The sequence below is a fragment of the Bradysia coprophila genome, unplaced genomic scaffold (assembly GCF_014529535.1).
Source record: "Bradysia coprophila strain Holo2 unplaced genomic scaffold, BU_Bcop_v1 contig_94, whole genome shotgun sequence".
NCBI lineage: Eukaryota > Metazoa > Arthropoda > Insecta > Diptera > Sciaridae > Bradysia > Bradysia coprophila.
Window position 1 is genome coordinate 5709613 of NW_023504022.1, and position 20559 is coordinate 5730171.

The following is a 20559-nucleotide window of genomic DNA, read 5'->3' on the forward strand; positions in this document are numbered from 1 at the left end:
TGTACATGTCAAGTTGCGGGTCAGCGCTGTTATTTTTGGATTCACGTTCATTATATAACTTGGAAGATCAAAAGGTGGTTCTGTCGGTTACACTTTGTGCTACCAAAGTTCCAACGTTCATATCCTTCTGGTCGTGTGCAGCAAAGGCACCAGGCTTGAATGTGTCAGGTCAGATCAGGTTGGGAATCGGTTCCATAAAGATAGACACCGAATACCTTTTATCGTTTTTACTTCAAATATCTTTCCAAGGAAATATTTTCGTTCGACAAAGTTGTCAATCGAATCCCTTGATCCCTTGATATTCCCTTGAAATTAGTTAACACTGAGTCACCAATACTCATGCTCTCCTACCTTACAAACACAGCTCAGCTCGATGGCATTGATATAATGTTGACTGTATATGTGCTGTGCATATGAGTTTACAGGAGAACGGAATTTCAATTAACGTGAACGTTGTGTAACAACGGTTCAAAATTAGATTTGAGAAGAAGAAGTGCTTCGTTGGTCTAGTGGTTAGGACAGCTGTGTACTGAACAGAAAAGGCCCGTGTTCGATCCCCGGACGTGGCAGTTTATCTTTTTCTTTTCAAATCTAGTTTTCAACAGGCGTATTCGTGATATTCTAGCTAAATAAACTTTCCAAATATTTTTCCACAAAAACTTTTGATTTTAGTGTGAACACATCTTTCGTTCATACCACACTACATCTTCAACTGACCTTCCCGCAGCGTCCGAAATACATTCTGAATTCAAGCGAAATAGAAAAATAGAAATAGAAGTAGAAATAGATTCGTAATCGATTTTTCTTTCAATAATAATTTTAATGGAACATTACTTTCAAAGCCAATAATGTTTCTGATTTGACAGTCACACCCAGACTGAAACCATTAAATTAAAATTAAAGATTTGTGTTCTAGGCATTTCAACTTTTCGGCAAACAAAACTGCGAGACTTTTGTTAACGACGAGTAGAGTGTATCACGGTATGGCAGAAATATAAATCTGTTACTTCAATCGTTCAAAGAATTTAATTTGGAATCTTGTGTTTCATTTTACGTGCACATTGCTGACGATATCACAAGCTAATACTTCTTGCTATACTGATTACTGTTGTCGTTGTTATTGGTAACAGATGACTTGTCGTTAATCGAACAATTTACAGAAAATGACTCGGTCTTTGCGTTCCTTTAGCATTTAAGTAGAAATTGATTATGGACTTATGGAGTAGTCAAAGCTATGTTTCCTCGCTAAGAATTGGAAAACGAAAATGATTTACAATTTGCCTTCTTGACCTAAATCCAGGGACTATTTTTGCGAACCATTTTTTACATATTTTCTCCTTGTTTTCAACAAAAAAAATGGAAAATTAGGGAAAACATGAGAAAATTTTCCCTAAAATAGTCCCTGCGCGAAACCTTTTAACTTTATTGTAGCGATGGGATATTATTAGATATAGTGATTGTTCGCCGCACAATGATTATATCCAATAATACCCTTCGAAAACTATTAATATTGTAACATGACATGTGGGCAACCAAAACAACTAAAACATTTAACCTTTCATTGATAATCCACTTTGATTTGATTAATGGTTCGGATTTACTATAACCTGCCACAACAACAACAACAACAACAACAACAAATCCCCCACTAAAATCGATACACATTCGTTATTTTCAAATAGAATAAATTAAATGTTTTGTATTCGGCGAGAAGAATGTAATTCCCGGAGAACAACTGAGGGATTCTTTTGAAAAACAGCCTACCGAAATCGGACGCATTTTCCAGTGGAGTTTTTTTATATCTGCCCAGAAAGGTATTCGACCCTAGAAGCCAAAATCACTTTCAAAACGAGCCGTTAGAACAGTCGGAGCGTTTGCTGCGACTGAGCCCCGTACAAACCCGTACATCTATTGCGTACGTGACCCTAGTTCGTCCGTCGCCCTACTCTTACCGTAAGCCTACTGCGCCCGTAAACGTCGGTAAAGTAAAATTCTTATGAAATGTGTACGTCTTAAAAATTGCGCATAGCGCAACTACATTCTATTCTACGAAAAACGGATGAAATTTGCTCGAGTTATATGTAAAATACACATAGGGCCCTAGTAGTGGCCTTAGTCCAAGGACCCAAATTTAATTTTTTTTCAACAACTTTCTATTCGGCGTTCGATTACCTTCCAAATGAAACAAAAATTACGAAAAACGAATGAAATTTACTTGAGTTCTATGTAAAATACACATAGGGCCCTAGTAGCTTTTCACTTCTAAGGCCCTAACTCACGGTCCACTCACCCGATTTTAAAAAACTTTTTTTTCCTGGATTGGTATTGACAATACCTATCTTTTGCTGTGTCATTTACATTTACATCGTTTATTTTGCCATAAATATCACCAAAAGACCTTAAATCACTTAGGTGGCCCTAACTCACGAAGGGCCGACCCGAATATGCCCATCTTCGAACTTAGCCTCACTATTTGGACTATCTTTCAGGGAAAAAAAAATTTTTGAAATCGGATTTGATTTACTCAAGATATCGACGTGACGGACAGACGGACAGACGGACAGACGGCCCAAATTTTTATTGCGGATTCGTCATCTATGAACATAGGCAAACACTTTGCCCTTACCGTCTGCTTCGAATTCCATCAATTACACACGGCATCGTAATCCTATAAGCCCCTTCGTACTTCGTACGGGGCTAAAAATTCTTCGAAGTTTGTCTAGCTGGTGAAAGGTGATCAAAAACCGAAAACTTGCAATTTTCTTACAAAAATTTCTCCAGTTTTACGAGCCGTACAGGGTCGTGTGGGGTGTCATTAGAATCACACGTACTATTGAGCCGAATAGGGATTTATTGTGTTTAAAATTCATCGACACTGAAATATGTGCAGTTAAAGTTTTCAACCGAAGACTTACACTGTTCTTACTGAAATTTCTTGAGGTACACAAAACGTACATGGTCGTGTAGGGTGTCATTTGACAGGTAATTTAATGTGCTTTTGGGCAAAATAGGGTCTTATGAAGTTTAGATGCATCTATGTTGAAATATGTACACCTAAACATTTCATTGCATCTAAACCACATAAGGCCCTATTTGGCCCAAAAGCACATTAAATTACCTGTCAAATGACACCCTACAAGACCATGTACGTTTTGTATACCTCGAGAAATTTCAGTAAGAACAGTGTAAGTCTTCGGTTGAAAACCTCAACTGCACACATTTCAGTGTCGATGAATTTTAAACACTATTCGGCTCAATAGTACGTGTGATTACCTTTCAAATGACACCCCACACGACCCTGTACGGCTCGTGTAACTGGAGAAATTTTTGTAAGAAAAGTACAAGTTTCCGGTTTTTGATCACGTTTCATCAGCCACACAAACTTCGAAGATTTTTTTTGAAAGTGGTTTTGGCTTCTAGGGTCGAATACCTTTCTAGGCACATATAAAAAAGTCCACTGGAAAATGCGGCCGATTTCGGTAGGCTGTTTTTCAAAAGAATCCCCTCACTGTAGTAGCGGTTTAAATCATGAGAACATTCCAGAAAATCGTAGCGTATATCGCTACCTTCAATATCGATCGATAGCACATTGGTATTCGTAGCTTAATGCATGTTATCAGAAAATCAGCCAACCTCGGAGTTGAATCTACCGTGTTTAGAAATTTCAATATTAATAAGCCGCTTCCCAAAGGAATAATTAAAAAATTACCAAATTGAAACTTACTGCGATGTGAATACATATTTTATCATATCTGAATTAGCTTTGACATTGATTGCCGGCCGCTATCAGGTGTTGATGTTGATACTAGCGCATCAAACATGTCACTGATCGCTAACTCAATAAGATAGCGAGTCATGTAGGTAGGATAAGGACACATTTGTGTGTGTGTGTATATGAGATTGTCAGATGATGAAGGTGTAAAACACCTGGTGTACTTATCAACAATATTATTTTCCACAATCTTCTTCGAATTTCGATGACATGACTTTTCGTCAAGTCGTTAATAAGGCCCAGAGGACTTTATTCACACACTTGAAAAGGCCCAGAGGGTGTCAAACCAGTAAATGATTTCGTACGATGCGATAAACCTTGCACAGATGTCAAATATTTTCAACAGATCGAGATGAAATCCTTTACTGCATTGGCAGTCAGGTGCATTTCGATGTAGATTTTATGTTTACTTATTACACCGTCGGAAAATGAGTCATTACTTCATTGACGTAAGCATAGTCAATAGTAGATTACTTCCTTACTTGGAACTTTTTAGCATGCTAAGTGTGGCGTTTGCAGCTCGAGCCGAAGGCGAGGGATGCAAAAACACAAGGCTAAATAAAAAGTTTCAAACGTACGTTGTTTGGCTCACTAAGCCTCTAGGAGATGACTAATAGTGATTGGTTATTATGACGAATATTATGGACAGTTAATCACGCGCTAATTTGTGTTCCAATAGCGAATTCAGGTAGCGGCACTTCTATTTTTTTTAAACTTTCATGAGGTACCTTACTGCGGCAGCGCCCAACGTCCAATAGATTGATTTTATGATTATTTTTTAACTGATAGTTCAGAGCTATTAACGTTGAAACTATCTCCCTGCATTCCACCCTCAATACAACAATAATGCATGAATGATTCACCAACAGTATTCATTATCAAGTCAAACGCAACGTTACTGATACTTGATTGGCATTGACATTCAACAGAATTTCAAATGGGAAACTCTAAAAACAATTCATGTTTGATATTGGAATTGTATTCGTCGTATATTAGTCGGTTTTAAATTTGAAACAAATGCAGTATATGTGTATAGCGTTAACACGCTATACAAGCTGCCTAGCCTTCCACAGATAATTTACGAGAACAATAATTTTGTTTCTATATTTTGTTCTAATTTCATTCAAATTGATTGAGTTATTATCTCAGCTAAACGTCCTACAAAAAACACTGTGACCGCGGCTAGTAAAATGACAATTTTTCTTTTGATGAACAAAACAATAAAATCGAATTAAAATTCCAATGGTTTAGTTACAAAAAAATAAACATTTTTATTTATTTATGAATGTGAATCAATGTTGTGTTCATCGTCATTCATGAGATGCAACCGCCTACATATTAAGTGAATTGATTGTGTGAGTGTTAAAGCATTGAAATGTCATTTGTGGATTTGTCAGCGTTTGCAAATCGAACTTCGCAACAAGTGAGTAGAGGATTGCGACGGGCTGGAACATGGGCACGGACGAAAGCTATGCAAATCAGAAGGACACCGAAAACAGAGGAAAATACAGGAAAACGTAAGACACATGCGCACTATGTGATCGCTCTATTTCTCTCCCCTAATATCTCTCGCGTATTACATACATACTCAACTGTCTGTAGTTTGAGGGTAGACATTAATACTTTGAGAGAGTTTTGAACAGGGTTACATGGAAAATTGGTTTTCTTTTTTTTCGTTTTTTTTTTAAAGACCATAATTTACTAAATGTAGCACTTAAGTTGCTATTGTTGCCCTGGCACCAGAAAATTTGCAAATAAATATTTATTTAAACATGCAATGCTTAACAATCCATTCATTGTTATCATCGGCATTTAACTGTTACAAAAATGGTTATCGTTAACGGTTGTCGATTATACGATTTCCGCTTTTTAACGCTGCTTTCGACACTTTCGTTGCAGTAATTTGAATTTGTACATACTAACCTTTACTGGAGACAGGCAAAACGTTCTCTAACTGTTCTTCTGTGTTCCTAATTTGCTATAAATGTATGTAGAGTAGAGGTAGACAGAATGTATGAAACATTGTAAAAAGATCTGCATCTGTTTATTATATGTATTGAAGGACGGGCCTGCCTGTAAGAGGGAATGGTTGGGGATGATTCATAAATTACGAAACGCTTTTTCAGTGCTGTCATCAAAATAGAATCTTAAATAGCTCGAGAAATACGCGGCCTGAGGAGTCAAAATTATGCTTTATTCTCCAAAATACCCCTTAAATGGGGCTGTAGAACAAAGTTTTACCTTCACAGAGAACGTATTTCTCGAGTTATCTAGGATTTAAGTTTTGATGACAGCACTGAAAAAGCGTTGGGTAATTGTTGAATTAATCCCTTTCTGACACTCTTATGATCTGAGTGACAAAAATTGCAGTTTTATTTGTCTGAAACATTGAAAGAAGGTCATGGCGACAGTGACAAAGAGATAACCATCCTCAATAGGCTAGTCATATATTTTTGCATGAAAAAGTCTAGCGATTTGTAAGCGAAATGAAAGTAAGCTTTCATACACCTTCACTCAGCTCATACACTGTTAAAAAATTTACGTCCAGTATGTATGAAATGGCTGGCAGACAGCTTCATTTCTGCCTTACTTCGGATATGTATATTCCAACGTCTGACATGTATATTCAACGTCTGACATGTATATCGTACAAGTCCGACGTATAGTCATACGTACTGCTCGTGACTATTCTTGTCACTCGTATGTTTGTACATCAAACATGTACGATATACTTGCCAGACGTTGGAATATACATATCCGAAGTAAGGCAGAAATGAAGCTGTCTGCCAGCCATTTCATACATACTGGATGTATGTTGACGAATTTTTTTTATCAGTGTAGCATTGGTCGTCAACAAAAGTAAGACTTTCTGTCAGTCACATTCTGCCGAAAAAATAATAAAAACCGGATGGAAGGAGCGACTTGGGTAAATTATATCAAAAGCTCGGGTAAAAGCTAGTAGAACCTCATGCAGATTCGAGTAAATATCGGATCAATACCGAGTAAATCTGCGAGCACTGTCACACTACTATCTCTAATATTCAGATTTACTTTCTCTAATCGTTTCCCTTCAAATAAAACTCTCACAGCAGTAAATTTATGTGGAAAAACCCACAGTGATAAGGCAATTCATGATTAATCTCAACGATTCCATTCTCGTCTCGACCATTTTGTTCATGAATCACCCTCTATCGCTCTGGTTTCGTATTCGTTTCATCATATCCAGTAAAATACTCGTTGCGTATAAACACTTTACTATGAGACGCAAACATTTCCAAAGAATGTAAATTCTTTACTCGAGAAATTATCAATTGAAAATGTTAAATTCTAAGCAATTTCACGCTAGAAAAGTGTTGCTCTTTCGGTAAAAATATGGCTAAAATAACAAGGGAAAAAAAATTTGAACAAAACGTTAAAGGTTAAGTGCGATACGATGTGTTAACTTTTCCAATAAAAGAACTTTGAAATTTTCCATATTGAAAGTGCAATTTTCTGCGTTCTGTTTTGTTTGTTAAGTGCCGTATCGAAAATAAATCTTGTAATCCAATAACTTATCGCCAGTATTAATGGATTACTATCACAGCATGTCACTAACGTCTATGTATAAAGCGCTTAAACTCCGAATAACAAGTAAGGTTTCAAAGGCTTCACTTTTTAATTTGAAATTAATTTTCAGAGCACAAACTTTCGTACACACACTTTCGGCTTGAAGTTCTATATTTAAACCGTTTTTCGAATTATTTTTTTAAATAATTCATGAGAATATGGTTGGTATGGATCTTCAAACGTTGTCCCCTTTTTTTCTTTTTTTACCAAACATCCCTTTCCGTTTATTCATTTTTTATCTAGATTAGATTAGATTAGATTAGATGGGAGGGTGTAAGCCCAGCACCTAAGCCTCAGATGGGCCTGTTGTGCTATTGTACAAGTCTCTTGATCATATGGACTGTGATTTTACATCATATCTCTCCCGACTTAGATTGTTCACAAATCGACCGTGTGTTAACGTCCCATACGTTGTGAATTCTCCAAGCCGTGGGTGGTATGCGAATACCACAACCATCACTAATTGACCTGTACATTTTCCCAAAGATGGCGCTATCAACATTGTCATGTTGTAGCTCTTTCTACTATTGACATTATGTCGATATGGTTTCTTTTATGGAGAAAGCGAATGTTGGGTTTTTTGATATTTCCGACTTTGTTACGGTTACGGCTATTAGTTTTAGGTAATAGCAAGTGTCTAATCACCATAGGCCATGAGTTGCCTCTTCGTATAAATCGCCATGCCACCATGTGACTGAACTCGTTCTGGCGTTGCAGGTTGTAGCGTTTGAATGATTCGTATTTCGTCATATCCCTTGACATCCATACAACGTATCAATCAATAGATCTGTTAAACCTCGCGGTCATTTTGGAGTACAAGATAGTTTCTGTATCTTGGGATTGTACCACAGCAAATTTGTAAAAATTTGCTATGTGGTTTTGGGGTGTCAAATGAGAACCCGAAGCGTTTGTACCTTACCTGCACTAAAATTGACTGCCAGATGCCATACGGCAATGTGTCATTTTCGTACATTAATCGAGCACGTAATTTAGCATTAGCTTCTGGTAGAGTCGATTGTTAATCCGTAAACCGACGCCACGAAGCACATGTTAAATAACAAAGGAAATAACACAATTGTTGATATCGCACAATGAGGCGAGAACGACTTTATTGATCAAAGAGAAAATGACCTACGAGAACAACACTTTGACTTCGTTAATAAAACCTTTAAAATAATTTCACCATTTAAACATTACAGCAAAATAAAAACACCAAAGCCGTAAAAGTTGGCACAGAAATTAGACAAAATCGAAAATGAATTCACACACAGCCACACAAAAGAAACACTTTTAGAGAGCAACGCATAAACACGTCCGTTCTCTGTGACTGCCGTTGTCCCTCATTTTTTATCTACGTCACAATCATATATATGTATAATCGATATTTGTCTTCGACAAGAAAGCCGTATTCAAAGCTGAATTATACATATAGCATAATGAACACCCATCTAAACGCTCTAAGACGTCAAAAAAAAATTCCAACATTTTCCTTCAGGGTTCAATCGTTAAAACATTATCCACCAGCACAGCAAGTGCATGCATAAGAACGGGTTAAGTTTAACGTTTATTCCATTGTCTATTGTAATCAGATGTAATTCAATTGCAATGCTCGGCGTATCGCCGTGTATATAACACAATCATGCACGGTGTATAATCATCTTTCACAAGGCCAAAAAACCAGCCAGCGTGTATTTAGTCATTTTCATCTGAGTTATAATTGTTAGCTTCGTTTCCCATAATTTCGTTGTTGTTTTCAATTTTCTGAGCAATTATTCGTCTCAGTTTTATTGCATTTATTCCATTTGGTGACTGGGTGTTGTGGGTGTTGTTGAGTTGGTGTTTTATGTCACATAATGTCAATATGAAGTCAACACAATCAACGTGCATAAACTTTGATAATTGGGTGTATCTTGCAGTCAAATGACTAAATTTTGTATCACGCGGAAATGTTGATAATAAAATGAAATTAGCGAGAAAATCTCTTTTCGATGAAAATCGACGCAACATATGTTGTGACGACGAATTATATTTTGCTTATGCTTCAACTTAGTTGTAAGAAGTGATGTAATACGTTGTACATTGCAGAAGATCAGAGCCCACAGTATTATAAATGATCTCATCGTCTATACATAAACAACAAGATGCGTAAGCCGTAAATACTGACCTTGATCTCAATGCTACGAACAACCTACTGATCAAGATGATCTTACGATGTCTATCCGATTTTCTGTTTGATCGAATTCATTTGGGAATTCGAAAGCGTTAGACTATTTCGGTGAACTTGAACTTGAAAAATGTTTATCTCAATCTCAAGTTAGTGGAAGAGGTAAAACGTTCGCTAGCTGTTTTGAGAATAACGTTGTAGGCAACTCGGTGACACAGCCATTTGCGCAACTGAGTGTTAAACGTTATTTTCGACAAACGTTGTGTGTGTCACACTCGGTGCACGGCCCGCTGAGTGACAAACTACACATCTAGTGCCGAGTATCACCGAGTTACATACAACGTTTTTCCCAACACTAGCAACGAAAGTTGTACTTTCTGTCACTGAGTTGAGAAAAATGCCGTGCCATGAGAAAATGACGTGTTGTCTAATGACAATTCAGACAAGATAATTTCCATACCTTCTCAACACTGTCTCTCCCAGGGTAAGAAAATAGAATTTAACTCTGGCAAGTTAGTCATTTTCTCAACTCTGGATAAAGTACAGTCAAAGGCAGTGAATTTTCAGCATAAATTAGCTTTAGCTGTTTTCCAGCTGATCCATACAAACAATCACAACCGTTTATACGTCTCTATACGGTTTTACCACTATCATGCGCGTGCGTGTAGCAGCTTCAACCGTATGAACAAGGAAAACCAGTTTTGATTGTATGTGTGGATCAGCTGAAAAACAGCTGAAGCAAATTTATGCTGAAAATTGACTGCCTTTGACTGTAAAATAACTATTTTCTCCCGTCAACTTTAATGTTTTTCAAAAACGTTTGATGTTTTCGTTCCGGGAGAAAAACGTTTAACCGCACGTATCGGCCAGCGCCTAGACACATCTATCTAGTGCGTAAAAGGGCATGCATCACTCAGTGGCACTTATCTTCGTTGATTCTCAGGCATGAGATTGTTTCGACAAAAATGCAAAGGTGGAAAAGACAATAAATCATGGGAGGGCGCGATAGTAGATGTAAATGATATAATGGTTAGCTGGTGTCAGCGCCTGTGCGATAGCTCGTTGCTATCATAAAGATAAAACGCAGGGGAGTTCTAGAATCAAATTTGCATAAAAAAGCCTTTTTGCATGCGTTAGGAACAACGTTTTTCCTAAATGACGTGGAAAATAAGCGACGAAGTCTACTACCACTTTGGCAGTCAACTACCACTTCGGTATTTAACTACCACTTTGGTAGTCAACTACCACTTTGGCAGTCAACTACCACTTTGGTATTTAACTACCACTTTGGTATTTAACTACCACTTTGGTAGTCAACTACCACTTTGGCAGTCAACTACCACTTTGGTAGTCAACTACCACTTTGGTAGTCAACTACCACTTTGGTAGTCAACTACCACTTTGGTAGTCAACTACCACTTTGGTAGTCAACTACCACTTTGGTAGTCAACTACCACTTTGGTAGTCAACTACCACTTTGGTAGTCAACTACCACTTTGGTAGTCAACTACCACTTTGGTAGTCAACTACCACTTTGGTAGTCAACTACCACTTTGGCAGTCAACTACCACTTTGGTATTTAACTACCACTTTGGCAGTCAACTACCACTTTGGCAGTCAACTACCACTTTGGCAGTCAACTACCACTTTGGTAGTCAACTACCACTTTGGTAGTCAACTACCACTTTGGTAGTCAAATACCACTTTGGCAGTCAAATACCACTTTGGTAGTCAACTACCACTATCAGAAACATCTTTGCTGCTAAATATTTTGGGGGTCCAACTACCAAAAACTACCAAACTTTCAAATTGCAATGTCTGCTACGAGCGATCGGTTACCAGATAACAAATAATAATTGATTTGCCTGGTGTTACTACGGATAGAGGATCGTTCATTTCATTCATTTATTATTCATTTTCAGTCGTCTTAATACAAGCGGACTATTAGAGTGTAAAATATAAAATTGTAAGAAGTGTAACGTATCAAACATAGTTTAGAGCGTTTAGAGTTAGGGTTAAGTTTAAGGAATGATCGTCGATAGAGTACGTTTAGGTAACAAATAAATTAATTAAATTAATTCTATAGAGCAGAATAGAGTCGAATATCACAGATCGTCACATAAAAGTAATTGTTGTTCAAAGTATTTTTGGTCAGACATGTTTAAACGAAATTACTACGACACAAGTATAGCAGGAAGGTTAAAAACAGTAAACTGAGGTATCAGACATCACCAAAATTAATTAGTGGCCCATCGGTAGAAAGTAGAAATTATAAATAGAAACATGTAGCGAAGCACTGGTAAACACTACACATTAAGACACATTAGAATCGATTGGATCCATAAAATTTTAAGTTTCTGTCCATGGGGTTGAGTTACCAGGGGGTTCAATATTTCCGTTTGTTGTTTTGTTATTTTGTTCACGGCTTTGATACATGGATAACACCATGACCTTTTCTTGAAACAAAGCCAAACATGAATCGTATTTCGTCTTCGGCTATTTGGTAAAGCCATAACAATCTACAATGGAAAGTAAAAACTGCGTGTTACCATGCTTTCCATGAACAGCAAGATTCGTCATTTACCCGTATCGCTGTGCGTCTCAAATTACTTGTCACTCAATCGACTTCTACAATATTTCCTGACAACCATTTTCTCCCGTTATTTCTTAAAGCTCTGCACACGTTTGAAATGGGGGGAAATGTAAATGTAATTAGAAATTTATGGAAATGATATTTATTTGACATGATACGGGCTCGTTCTGTTGTTATTCCGAACGTAAATATAATTTACAAAGCAAACATATCGCCGTGGAGGTACCCAAAAGCGTTGTCTATCCAACGGTAAAACGGGAAAACATTTTTCTTCTCGATAGAATGGAGGAAAAACTGAACGGAACGTTATTATTCGTATGTTGAATGTTTGTAATAAAATTCAGCTAATTACCAAGTCTGTTGAAAGAAAACTCAAAACATGTGTTCGCATGTTGTGTTTTTCGTTTCCATCACAGTATAGCGGTACATCAAAAGAAAAATTTTGGCAAAATTTTGATTAAATTTTCTTACGCTAAACTGATTATGTAGTGACGGTCATTAAGGCCACTTTCGTTCAGGGGAACAGTCAAAAACTCTTGCTTCTCTTCAGATATCGAATAAATCTTTCGTCTTTAACTTAAGCAGCACTCTAATGTTGTCCGACACTGTGTCAGAAAAAATCGCTTCGCTGACTTCACGTTTCACGACAATTTTCGAATGCTGGGAGGCGGGCTTCCGTTGCCTCGTTGTTGAGATAAAACCCAGGATTTCCAGGGATTCTAGAACGGAGATTTCCCAACATTATTCAGAACTTTCCTACCGCTGAATAGTGACAGGAGGTTGATAATTTTCGATTGAGTTTGTGGAATAGCCTGCCATTGGAATACTGATCACAAAAACAGCTCTGGATGTAGTCGATGCCCTTTACTACGCCAAAATTCTTTTAATTCGATGTTTCAATGTCACAACCATTTTGTATGATGACAACTAACAGCACAATATGCAATCTGTGAGTGTAACACCCCTTCCTGACATGTTATCGTCTACCTATAGAACCTGAGTAGGTTTTTGTTTTTTCATCGTTCTTTACTGGATTGCTGACATTCTTGAGGTAATTAGAGGTCAGTTCCTAACTCGTCATCATTCCTTATCGGTCCATTAACTTCTAATTCGATTGACCATGACCTAGTAGCAAAAGGGATTTTTTCTCTCTGTTCTTTACGACTTTAGGTTGTAAATTTGTCCCCAAACATGGTCCCGGTTGCTATGTACTAATGATTGTCGCCCATGTGAAATAATTGGTCGATATTTACCTCAGCCTCTAAAACAATATCTCCTCACACAATCGAATAGAACATACTGCTGCGTACAGAAATCAATAACAAACGAATAAATTAAGCCCACTAATAACGCCCTGCATGTCTCGATTCGTTAGTGGATACGACTTTATGTGTATACACAACACAGGCTTTCGTGCGATTCATAGATAGTAAAAATACCATTCCGATTCCATTATACTTAATTATACCTCGCAAAATGAGAACTTTTTTTCCATCCAAAGCATTGAAGAAAAAAAAAGAATCAAAAGGAAATCAATAATTTAAAATTTGTGTTCACGGAAAAGCCGTTCCGTTTTCGTGTATCTGTTTTGGAGCTGGTATCTTTGCACATAATTTGAAATGAATTTAATTAGCGTGTAGAACGGGAAATGACTCCTTTCATTTGAGGTCATTAATGAACTAGGTTTTGATTTAATTGGATTTGGTATCGAGTGCAACCCAATTCACCTACGTTTGCATAATGTTTCCATCTCGTTTTTTTGCATTTAAAATTCTTTTTTTTCCAGATGATGATGAAGCTACAACATCAGGAGCGACATTGGATGATATCGACAAACGAATCATATTCCTCAACAAACCACAGCCACAAAAATTTTGTAGTAATCACATATCAACTGCAAAATATAGGTGAGCAAACCAACGAAAATATTTCCTTTTACTACATGCCCTCTGCGAAAATGATCCATTACATGTGGACCGCTTCCGGTTCATTTCTATCATTTTCCTACGTGGAAATGAACTTTCGCATGGGGCAAGTAGTAAACCAGAATACGTTGGATGCTGTAACGTACTTCATTACTTCGGAAACAACTTTGGGATGCTCGTAAACTCACTCATGTGTTTTTGAGCAATTTGCTTCGGCAACTATTTGTCGACAAATATAGTTGTTAAACTCGCCTTCGGCTCGGATAGACAGTTACCATAGGTTATTGCTCAAAAACACACTCGTGAGTTTCCTTTCATCACAAACTACTTCCGCAGCATCCAATGTAACCTACACTTCCTGAATGGGACTAGATGTTTAACGATCTGTACGTTCTCAATCCACAGTTTTATGAGTTTTTTACCATCATTTCTGTTCGAACAATTCCGACGTTATTCGAATTGTTTCTTCTTGTTCATCGCATTACTTCAACAAATAAAAGACGTTTCCCCGACAGGACGTTACACCACATTAGTTCCGTTAATATTTATATTATCTGTAAGTGCGATCAAGGAGATCGTTGAGGATGTTGTAAGTACAATCGAATGTTATCGGAACACAAGCGTCGATTTTGATCGTTCAATATTTTTTTAGAAACGACATCGAGCCGATGACGATGTTAATCATCGCCAAGTGGATGTTATCAAAGGTGGCCAATGGCAAGCAGTCAAGTGGCAGGATCTGACTGTCGGTGACATTGTCAAAATCGTAAACAACACATTCTTTCCAGCTGATATGATTCTGCTGTCCTCCAGGTATATATTTGTGATACGATGGGGAAACTACGCGAGCAAACACTGCGACAGGTGCTATTTGCTATTGGTGACCAATAGAAGGAAAAATCACGCAAATGGAAGTAGATGGGACAGAGTCTGCTTGCGTAGTTTTCCCCTCGTTATGACATGAGAGCTTTCGATGGAACGAGCTTTTTTCAACCGAAATATTGTCTTCCAGCGAGCCACAATCGATGTCGTTCATTGAAACATCGAATCTAGACGGCGAAACAAATTTGAAAATTCGTCAGGGTGTACCTGCAACCGCAAAATTCCTAGAAACAAAAGATTTAGTCAATTTCAATGGAACGCTTGAATGCGAACCGCCAAATAGGCATTTGTATGAGTTTAACGGTGTTTTGAAGGAGCATGGCAAAACGTAAGTTCATATAAAACGTCGGTACCGTTGATTCGGTCAACGTCATGTCAAGACCCAGGGCCTATATTCACGAAAATATTCTCTAGAACTTTCTGCAAGGTGAGGCGACATAACTACACGGTCAATATCGTCAGGAACGATATTATCGTTTTTTAGACGATAGTATCGTCCAAAAAACGATAGTATCGTTTTTTGGACGATAGTATCGTTTTTTAGACGATAGTATCGTCCAAAAAAGGATAGTATCGTTTTTTAGACGATACTATCGTCTAAAAAACGATAATATCGTCTAAAAAAATTTCATCCAGGACGATAATATCGTCTAAAATTATAAATTTTAAAATATTTTCAGGACGATATTATCGTTTTCTTGACGATATTATCGTTTAAAAAACGATAATATCGTTTTTAAACGATAATATCGTTTTTTTGGACGATACTATCGTTTTTTTAGATGATACTATCGTCTAAAAAATGATATTATCGTTCAAAAAACGATAATATCGTTTTTTTGACGATAATATCGTCCTGGATGAAAATATCCGCTGGACGATATTATCGTTATTTTCTTTTTCTGAACAAATTTATCGTTATTTTGGACGATATTATCGTCCTGGTCGATAATTTTTGGGACGATAATATCGTTTTTAATTTATTAATTTTTTTAAATTTGAGACGATAATATCGTCCAGGATGATAATATCGTTTTTAATTTATTTAAAATAAAAATTCTAGACGATAATATCGTCCTGGGCGATATTATCGTTCTGGATGGTTGTTGAAGACGAAACACAAAATCTTGTAGATAAACACCTTTTTATAGACGGCAAATATATATTAAAAATTGGTTCATTTGGTTCCGTAAATTTAAATTTTATATAGAAAAATTACACAGACTAATTATGAGACGATGCGAAAAAAAAAATTAACTCCTAAGTTCCGAAACCGTTCCGGCGCCCGGCTCGCATTGCGGCCCTCCGCTTCGCTCCGGGGCAATGGGCCGGATCGCTCGGCGTGTTAAAACGCTTTTTATGTACAATCTAAGTTGTATTCATTTCGTAAAAAGATGAATTATTTAGGGACGAACTAAACGCCTTTTTTAAACACTGATGTGTAGGTGATTTACTCTGACAATTGTTTTTTGATATTTTGGAAGAGAATTCGGTTCTTGCTGCACCTCTGAGTAAAATTAAGTCTGGACAATATTACCACCCAAAACTAAACGATAATATCGTCCTGGGCGATATTATCGTTTTTTTAAACGATAGTATCGTGCTGGACGATATTATCATTTAAGAAAACGATAATATCGCCCAGGACGATATTATCGTTTTGGACGATATTATCGTACAGAAAACGAAAATATCCATTAGATTTTCTAGAAAACGATACTATCGTCCAGACAATATTTTAGAATTTTCCAATTTAGACGATATTATCGTCCTGGATGAAAATTTTTTGGACGATAATATCGTTTTTTTGGACGATAGTATCGTCTAAAAAACGATATTATCGTTTTTTGGACGATACTATCGTCTAAAAACGATATTATCGTTTTTTAGACGATAGTATCGTTTTTTAGATGATAGTATCGTCCAAAAAAACGAAAATATCGTTCCTGACGATATTGACGGTGTCGAAATGTCCCGCCACCTTCTGCAATTTTCGCGATTTTCTTAAATTTTCGGGAAAAACGTTTCACAAAAATTCATGAAAATTTGAGAAAATCGTGAAAATCTGTGAAAATTCAAGAAAACATTTTCGAGAATATAGGCACTGCAAGACACAATCTATTTGTAGTATTTATTGATGTGAGTGGGTCTAAAAACGGAAATTTCGGGCGCGTACAGGAAATAATCAAATTTGAGTCGAAATTTCCTTCGGATGATTTTCAGCTGCTTAATTCAAACACATACAAGTGGATTTGCACGTTTACACTGTTAACTCACAAGTCAAAACCCCATTTCGTTTGAATGAGCGAGCTACCTGAAAATCAGCTGAAGCAAACTGAGGCTGAAATTCGATTCTTAACTGTAGAATCTGACAAGTCATCCTCCTTGTTTACAGATCGGTGGCGTTAGGTCCAGATCAAGTTTTGCTGAGGGGTGCAACATTGCGAAACACATCGTGGGCATTTGGTGTTGTGATTTACACCGGACACGACACTAAACTTATGAGAAATTCTACCTCAGCGCCACTTAAGGTATGATTGCCATTGTGCTGATTAATCGAATAACAAATTGATTTCTGAAAATTGCATTCCATCCGCAGCGCTCCACTGTTGACAGACTGACAAACACACAGGTTTTGATGTTATTTTTAATGCTTATCGTTTTATGTCTTGTAAGTGCCATATTTAATGAGTTTTGGACGAGGGAACATTACTTAATCGATTGGTATTTAGGTATACCGAGTAAGTGGCCTTTTTGTGTGTGTGTGTGCGTGTTCCACCATTGAGATCGTATCTCTTCCGATTTCAGATTTGCTGAGCAAAAACTTTGGATACAATCTGCTGACTTTTATAATTCTTTACAACAACCTCATACCGATATCCCTCCAGGTGACTCTTGAGTTGGTGCGGTTCTTGCAGGCAATCTTCATCAATTTCGATGTGGAAATGTATCACGCCGAATCCGATACGCCGGCCATGGCAAGGACCAGCAATCTCAATGAGGAACTGGGCATGGTGAAATACATTTTTTCCGACAAAACTGGCACATTAACACGAAATGTCATGGAATTCAAACGGTGTTCGATAGCCCGGCACATATATGCCGTTGAAGATACGCCCGAACAGTCGTCACTGGTGCAGAATCTTCAAGGCAAACATCAAACCGCTCCGATCATCGATGAATTTCTAACATTATTGGCTGTTTGTCACACTGTCATACCTGAAAAAGCGGAAGATGGTACGATTACGTACCATGCGGCTAGTCCCGATGAACGAGCACTGGTTGCTGGCGCGATGCGATTCGGCTATATTTTCACAACGCGAACGCCACACAATGTTGAAATCAATGCCCTGGGCACCGTACTACAATATGAAATTTTGAATGTGCTGGAATTTACGTCGACGCGGAAGCGAATGTCGGTGATAGTTAGGACGCCTACGGGTGAAATAAAATTGTATTGTAAGGGTGCCGATACCGTTATTTTCGAAAGACTCTCACCGAATGGCCAAACATTTCGAGACATTACGCTTAGGCATTTGGAGGACTTTGCTACGGAAGGTTTGCGAACACTTTGCTGTGCGGTGTCTGTCATTCCGGAGGATGTATACAACGAATGGAAAGACACATACCATAAAGGTAAAACAGCTACTACGGTTAACAAGGACATGTCCACATTTTCATTGTTTTTTCTGGTCGTTTGCAGCTAGTACAGCAATGCAGTTTCGTGAAAGAAAGGTCGAAGATGCTGCCAATTTAATCGAAAACAATTTGATGTTACTGGGAGCCACGGCTATCGAAGATAAATTACAAGAAGGTGTACCTGAAACGATTGCTGCTTTAATCAAAGCCGACATTTATGTGTGGGTGCTGACTGGTGATAAGCAGGAAACGGCCATCAATATCGGCTATTCGTGCAAGTTGATATCACACGGAATGGATTTGATTATATTGAACGAGGATAGTCTCGATGTGAGTGTGCATGAACCCACTAGCAATAGAACGTCATTAACATCATCGGTAATCATTTCAATTCTTTCAGAACACTCGAGAGTGCATTGGTCGTCACAGCGCCGACTTTGGTGAGCACTTGCGTAAACAGAACAATGTCGCCTTAATAGTTGATGGAACCACTTTGAAATACGCTTTGAGCTGCGATCTGCGCAGAGAATTTCTGGATCTGTGTATATCGTGCAGAGTAGTCATCTGTTGTCGCGTGTCGCCAATGCAGAAAGCAGAAGTTGTTGACTTGGTCACTGTGTACACAAAATGCGTCACACTGGCAATCGGAGACGGAGCTAACGATGTGGCAATGATTCAGAAGGCAAATGTTGGTGTTGGTATATCGGGTGCCGAAGGTCTACAAGCTGCCTGCGCATCCGATTATTCAATAGCACAAGTAAGAGTCAAGTAAACGATTTTCGAAATTCTTTGATTAAGTAACATGTTTCCATATTTTTCAGTTCCGATTTTTGTTGCGACTACTGTTGGTTCATGGTGCATGGAACTACAGGTACGAATGCAGACCACGGTGTGGTTGAATGGAATTTAATTGAATTTGGAATGCACTTTTGATGTTTTTGGATATTATTAATCAGCTCGGCGCCCCGAATAAGAATCCACAAAAATGTTAATTTTTTAACAGTATAATTTGGTGCAGCGGGACTTATGGCACCCGAGGATACAGAAAAGTGATTTTTGTGTCAATCGATAGAGGCTGGAGTCCTGTATGTAATGGTACAAAGAAAAAATGGTCCACCTGCATCCTTGGGTACCATGGGTTCCGCTGCACCAAGTCAGTTAAAAAGTAAAAAAAAATGGATTCTTATTTAGGGTTCCGATCTGATCAATATTATTCAAAGTCAATTAAGTTCCATTCAACCGCATCGTGAAATATTTTTAACAAAATTTTCAGTGAGGTCTCACTTGAAATGTTTTTCTTTTTTCGATTACAGCCGCATGTGTAAATTGATTCTGTACAGTTTTTATAAAAATGTTTGTTTGTACGTGATTGAACTGTGGTTCGCCATTTATTCCGGATGGTAAGATACAATCCCTTGCTGTGCTCCGCACTCTCTTCAAAATAACATCTCTGTCCCAGGTCCGGTCAAATTCTGTTCGAACGATGGACAATCGGTTTGTACAATGTATTCTTTACCGCTCTGCCGCCGTTCGCTATGGGATTATTTGACAAAATATGTTCGGCGGAAACGATGCTAAAGTATCCGGCTCTGTACAAACCATCACAAAATGCACAATTATTTAACGTTAAAGTGTTCTGGATCTGGATTGTGAACGCTTTGATTCACTCGGTGATGCTGTTTTGGTTGCCAATGTTTGCGTACGAATACGACATCATATGGATTAATGGAAAGAACGGAGGCTACTTGGAACTGGGGAACATTGTGTACACCGTAAGTGATGCAGGGATTTGTGTTATCTAAAGACTCATGGTAGTTAACGAGTTCCTTTCTCTCCGGTAGTACGTTGTTGTAACTGTGTGTATAAAAGCTGGACTTGTCACCAATTCGTGGACGTGGTTGACACACTGTTCCATATGGGGTTCGATTATGTTGTGGTTTATGTTTATAATGCTGTACAGGTAAGATCGATAACAGTC

The 20559-nt window shown here is 37.8% G+C and overlaps 1 protein-coding gene across 11 annotated transcripts in view; it reads left to right on the forward strand.

Annotated features, from left to right (window-relative positions):
• LOC119085103 (probable phospholipid-transporting ATPase IA) overlaps positions 1-20559 on the forward strand; it is a 59467-nt gene that overhangs the window by 24620 nt on the left and 14288 nt on the right. For 6 of the 11 annotated variants that reach the window (XM_037195357.1, XM_037195351.1, XM_037195349.1 and 3 more), the window contains exons 2-14: positions 13922-14042; positions 14466-14649; positions 14713-14873; positions 15073-15270; positions 17338-17473; positions 17542-17683; positions 17751-18578; positions 18646-18911; positions 18982-19338; positions 19403-19452; positions 19895-19981; positions 20041-20353; positions 20423-20541. In XM_037195357.1, the coding sequence (XP_037051252.1) occupies positions 13922-14042; positions 14466-14649; positions 14713-14873; positions 15073-15270; positions 17338-17473; positions 17542-17683; positions 17751-18578; positions 18646-18911; positions 18982-19338; positions 19403-19452; positions 19895-19981; positions 20041-20353; positions 20423-20541 (2962 nt within the window). Of the gene's footprint in view, positions 1-4921; positions 5290-7051; positions 7403-13921; positions 14043-14465; positions 14650-14712; positions 14874-15072; positions 15271-17337; positions 17474-17541; positions 17684-17750; positions 18579-18645; positions 18912-18981; positions 19339-19402; positions 19453-19894; positions 19982-20040; positions 20354-20422; positions 20542-20559 lie in introns of those variants that run through there. The other 5 variants (XM_037195354.1, XM_037195355.1, XM_037195358.1 and 2 more) reach the window with 2 other exon arrangements.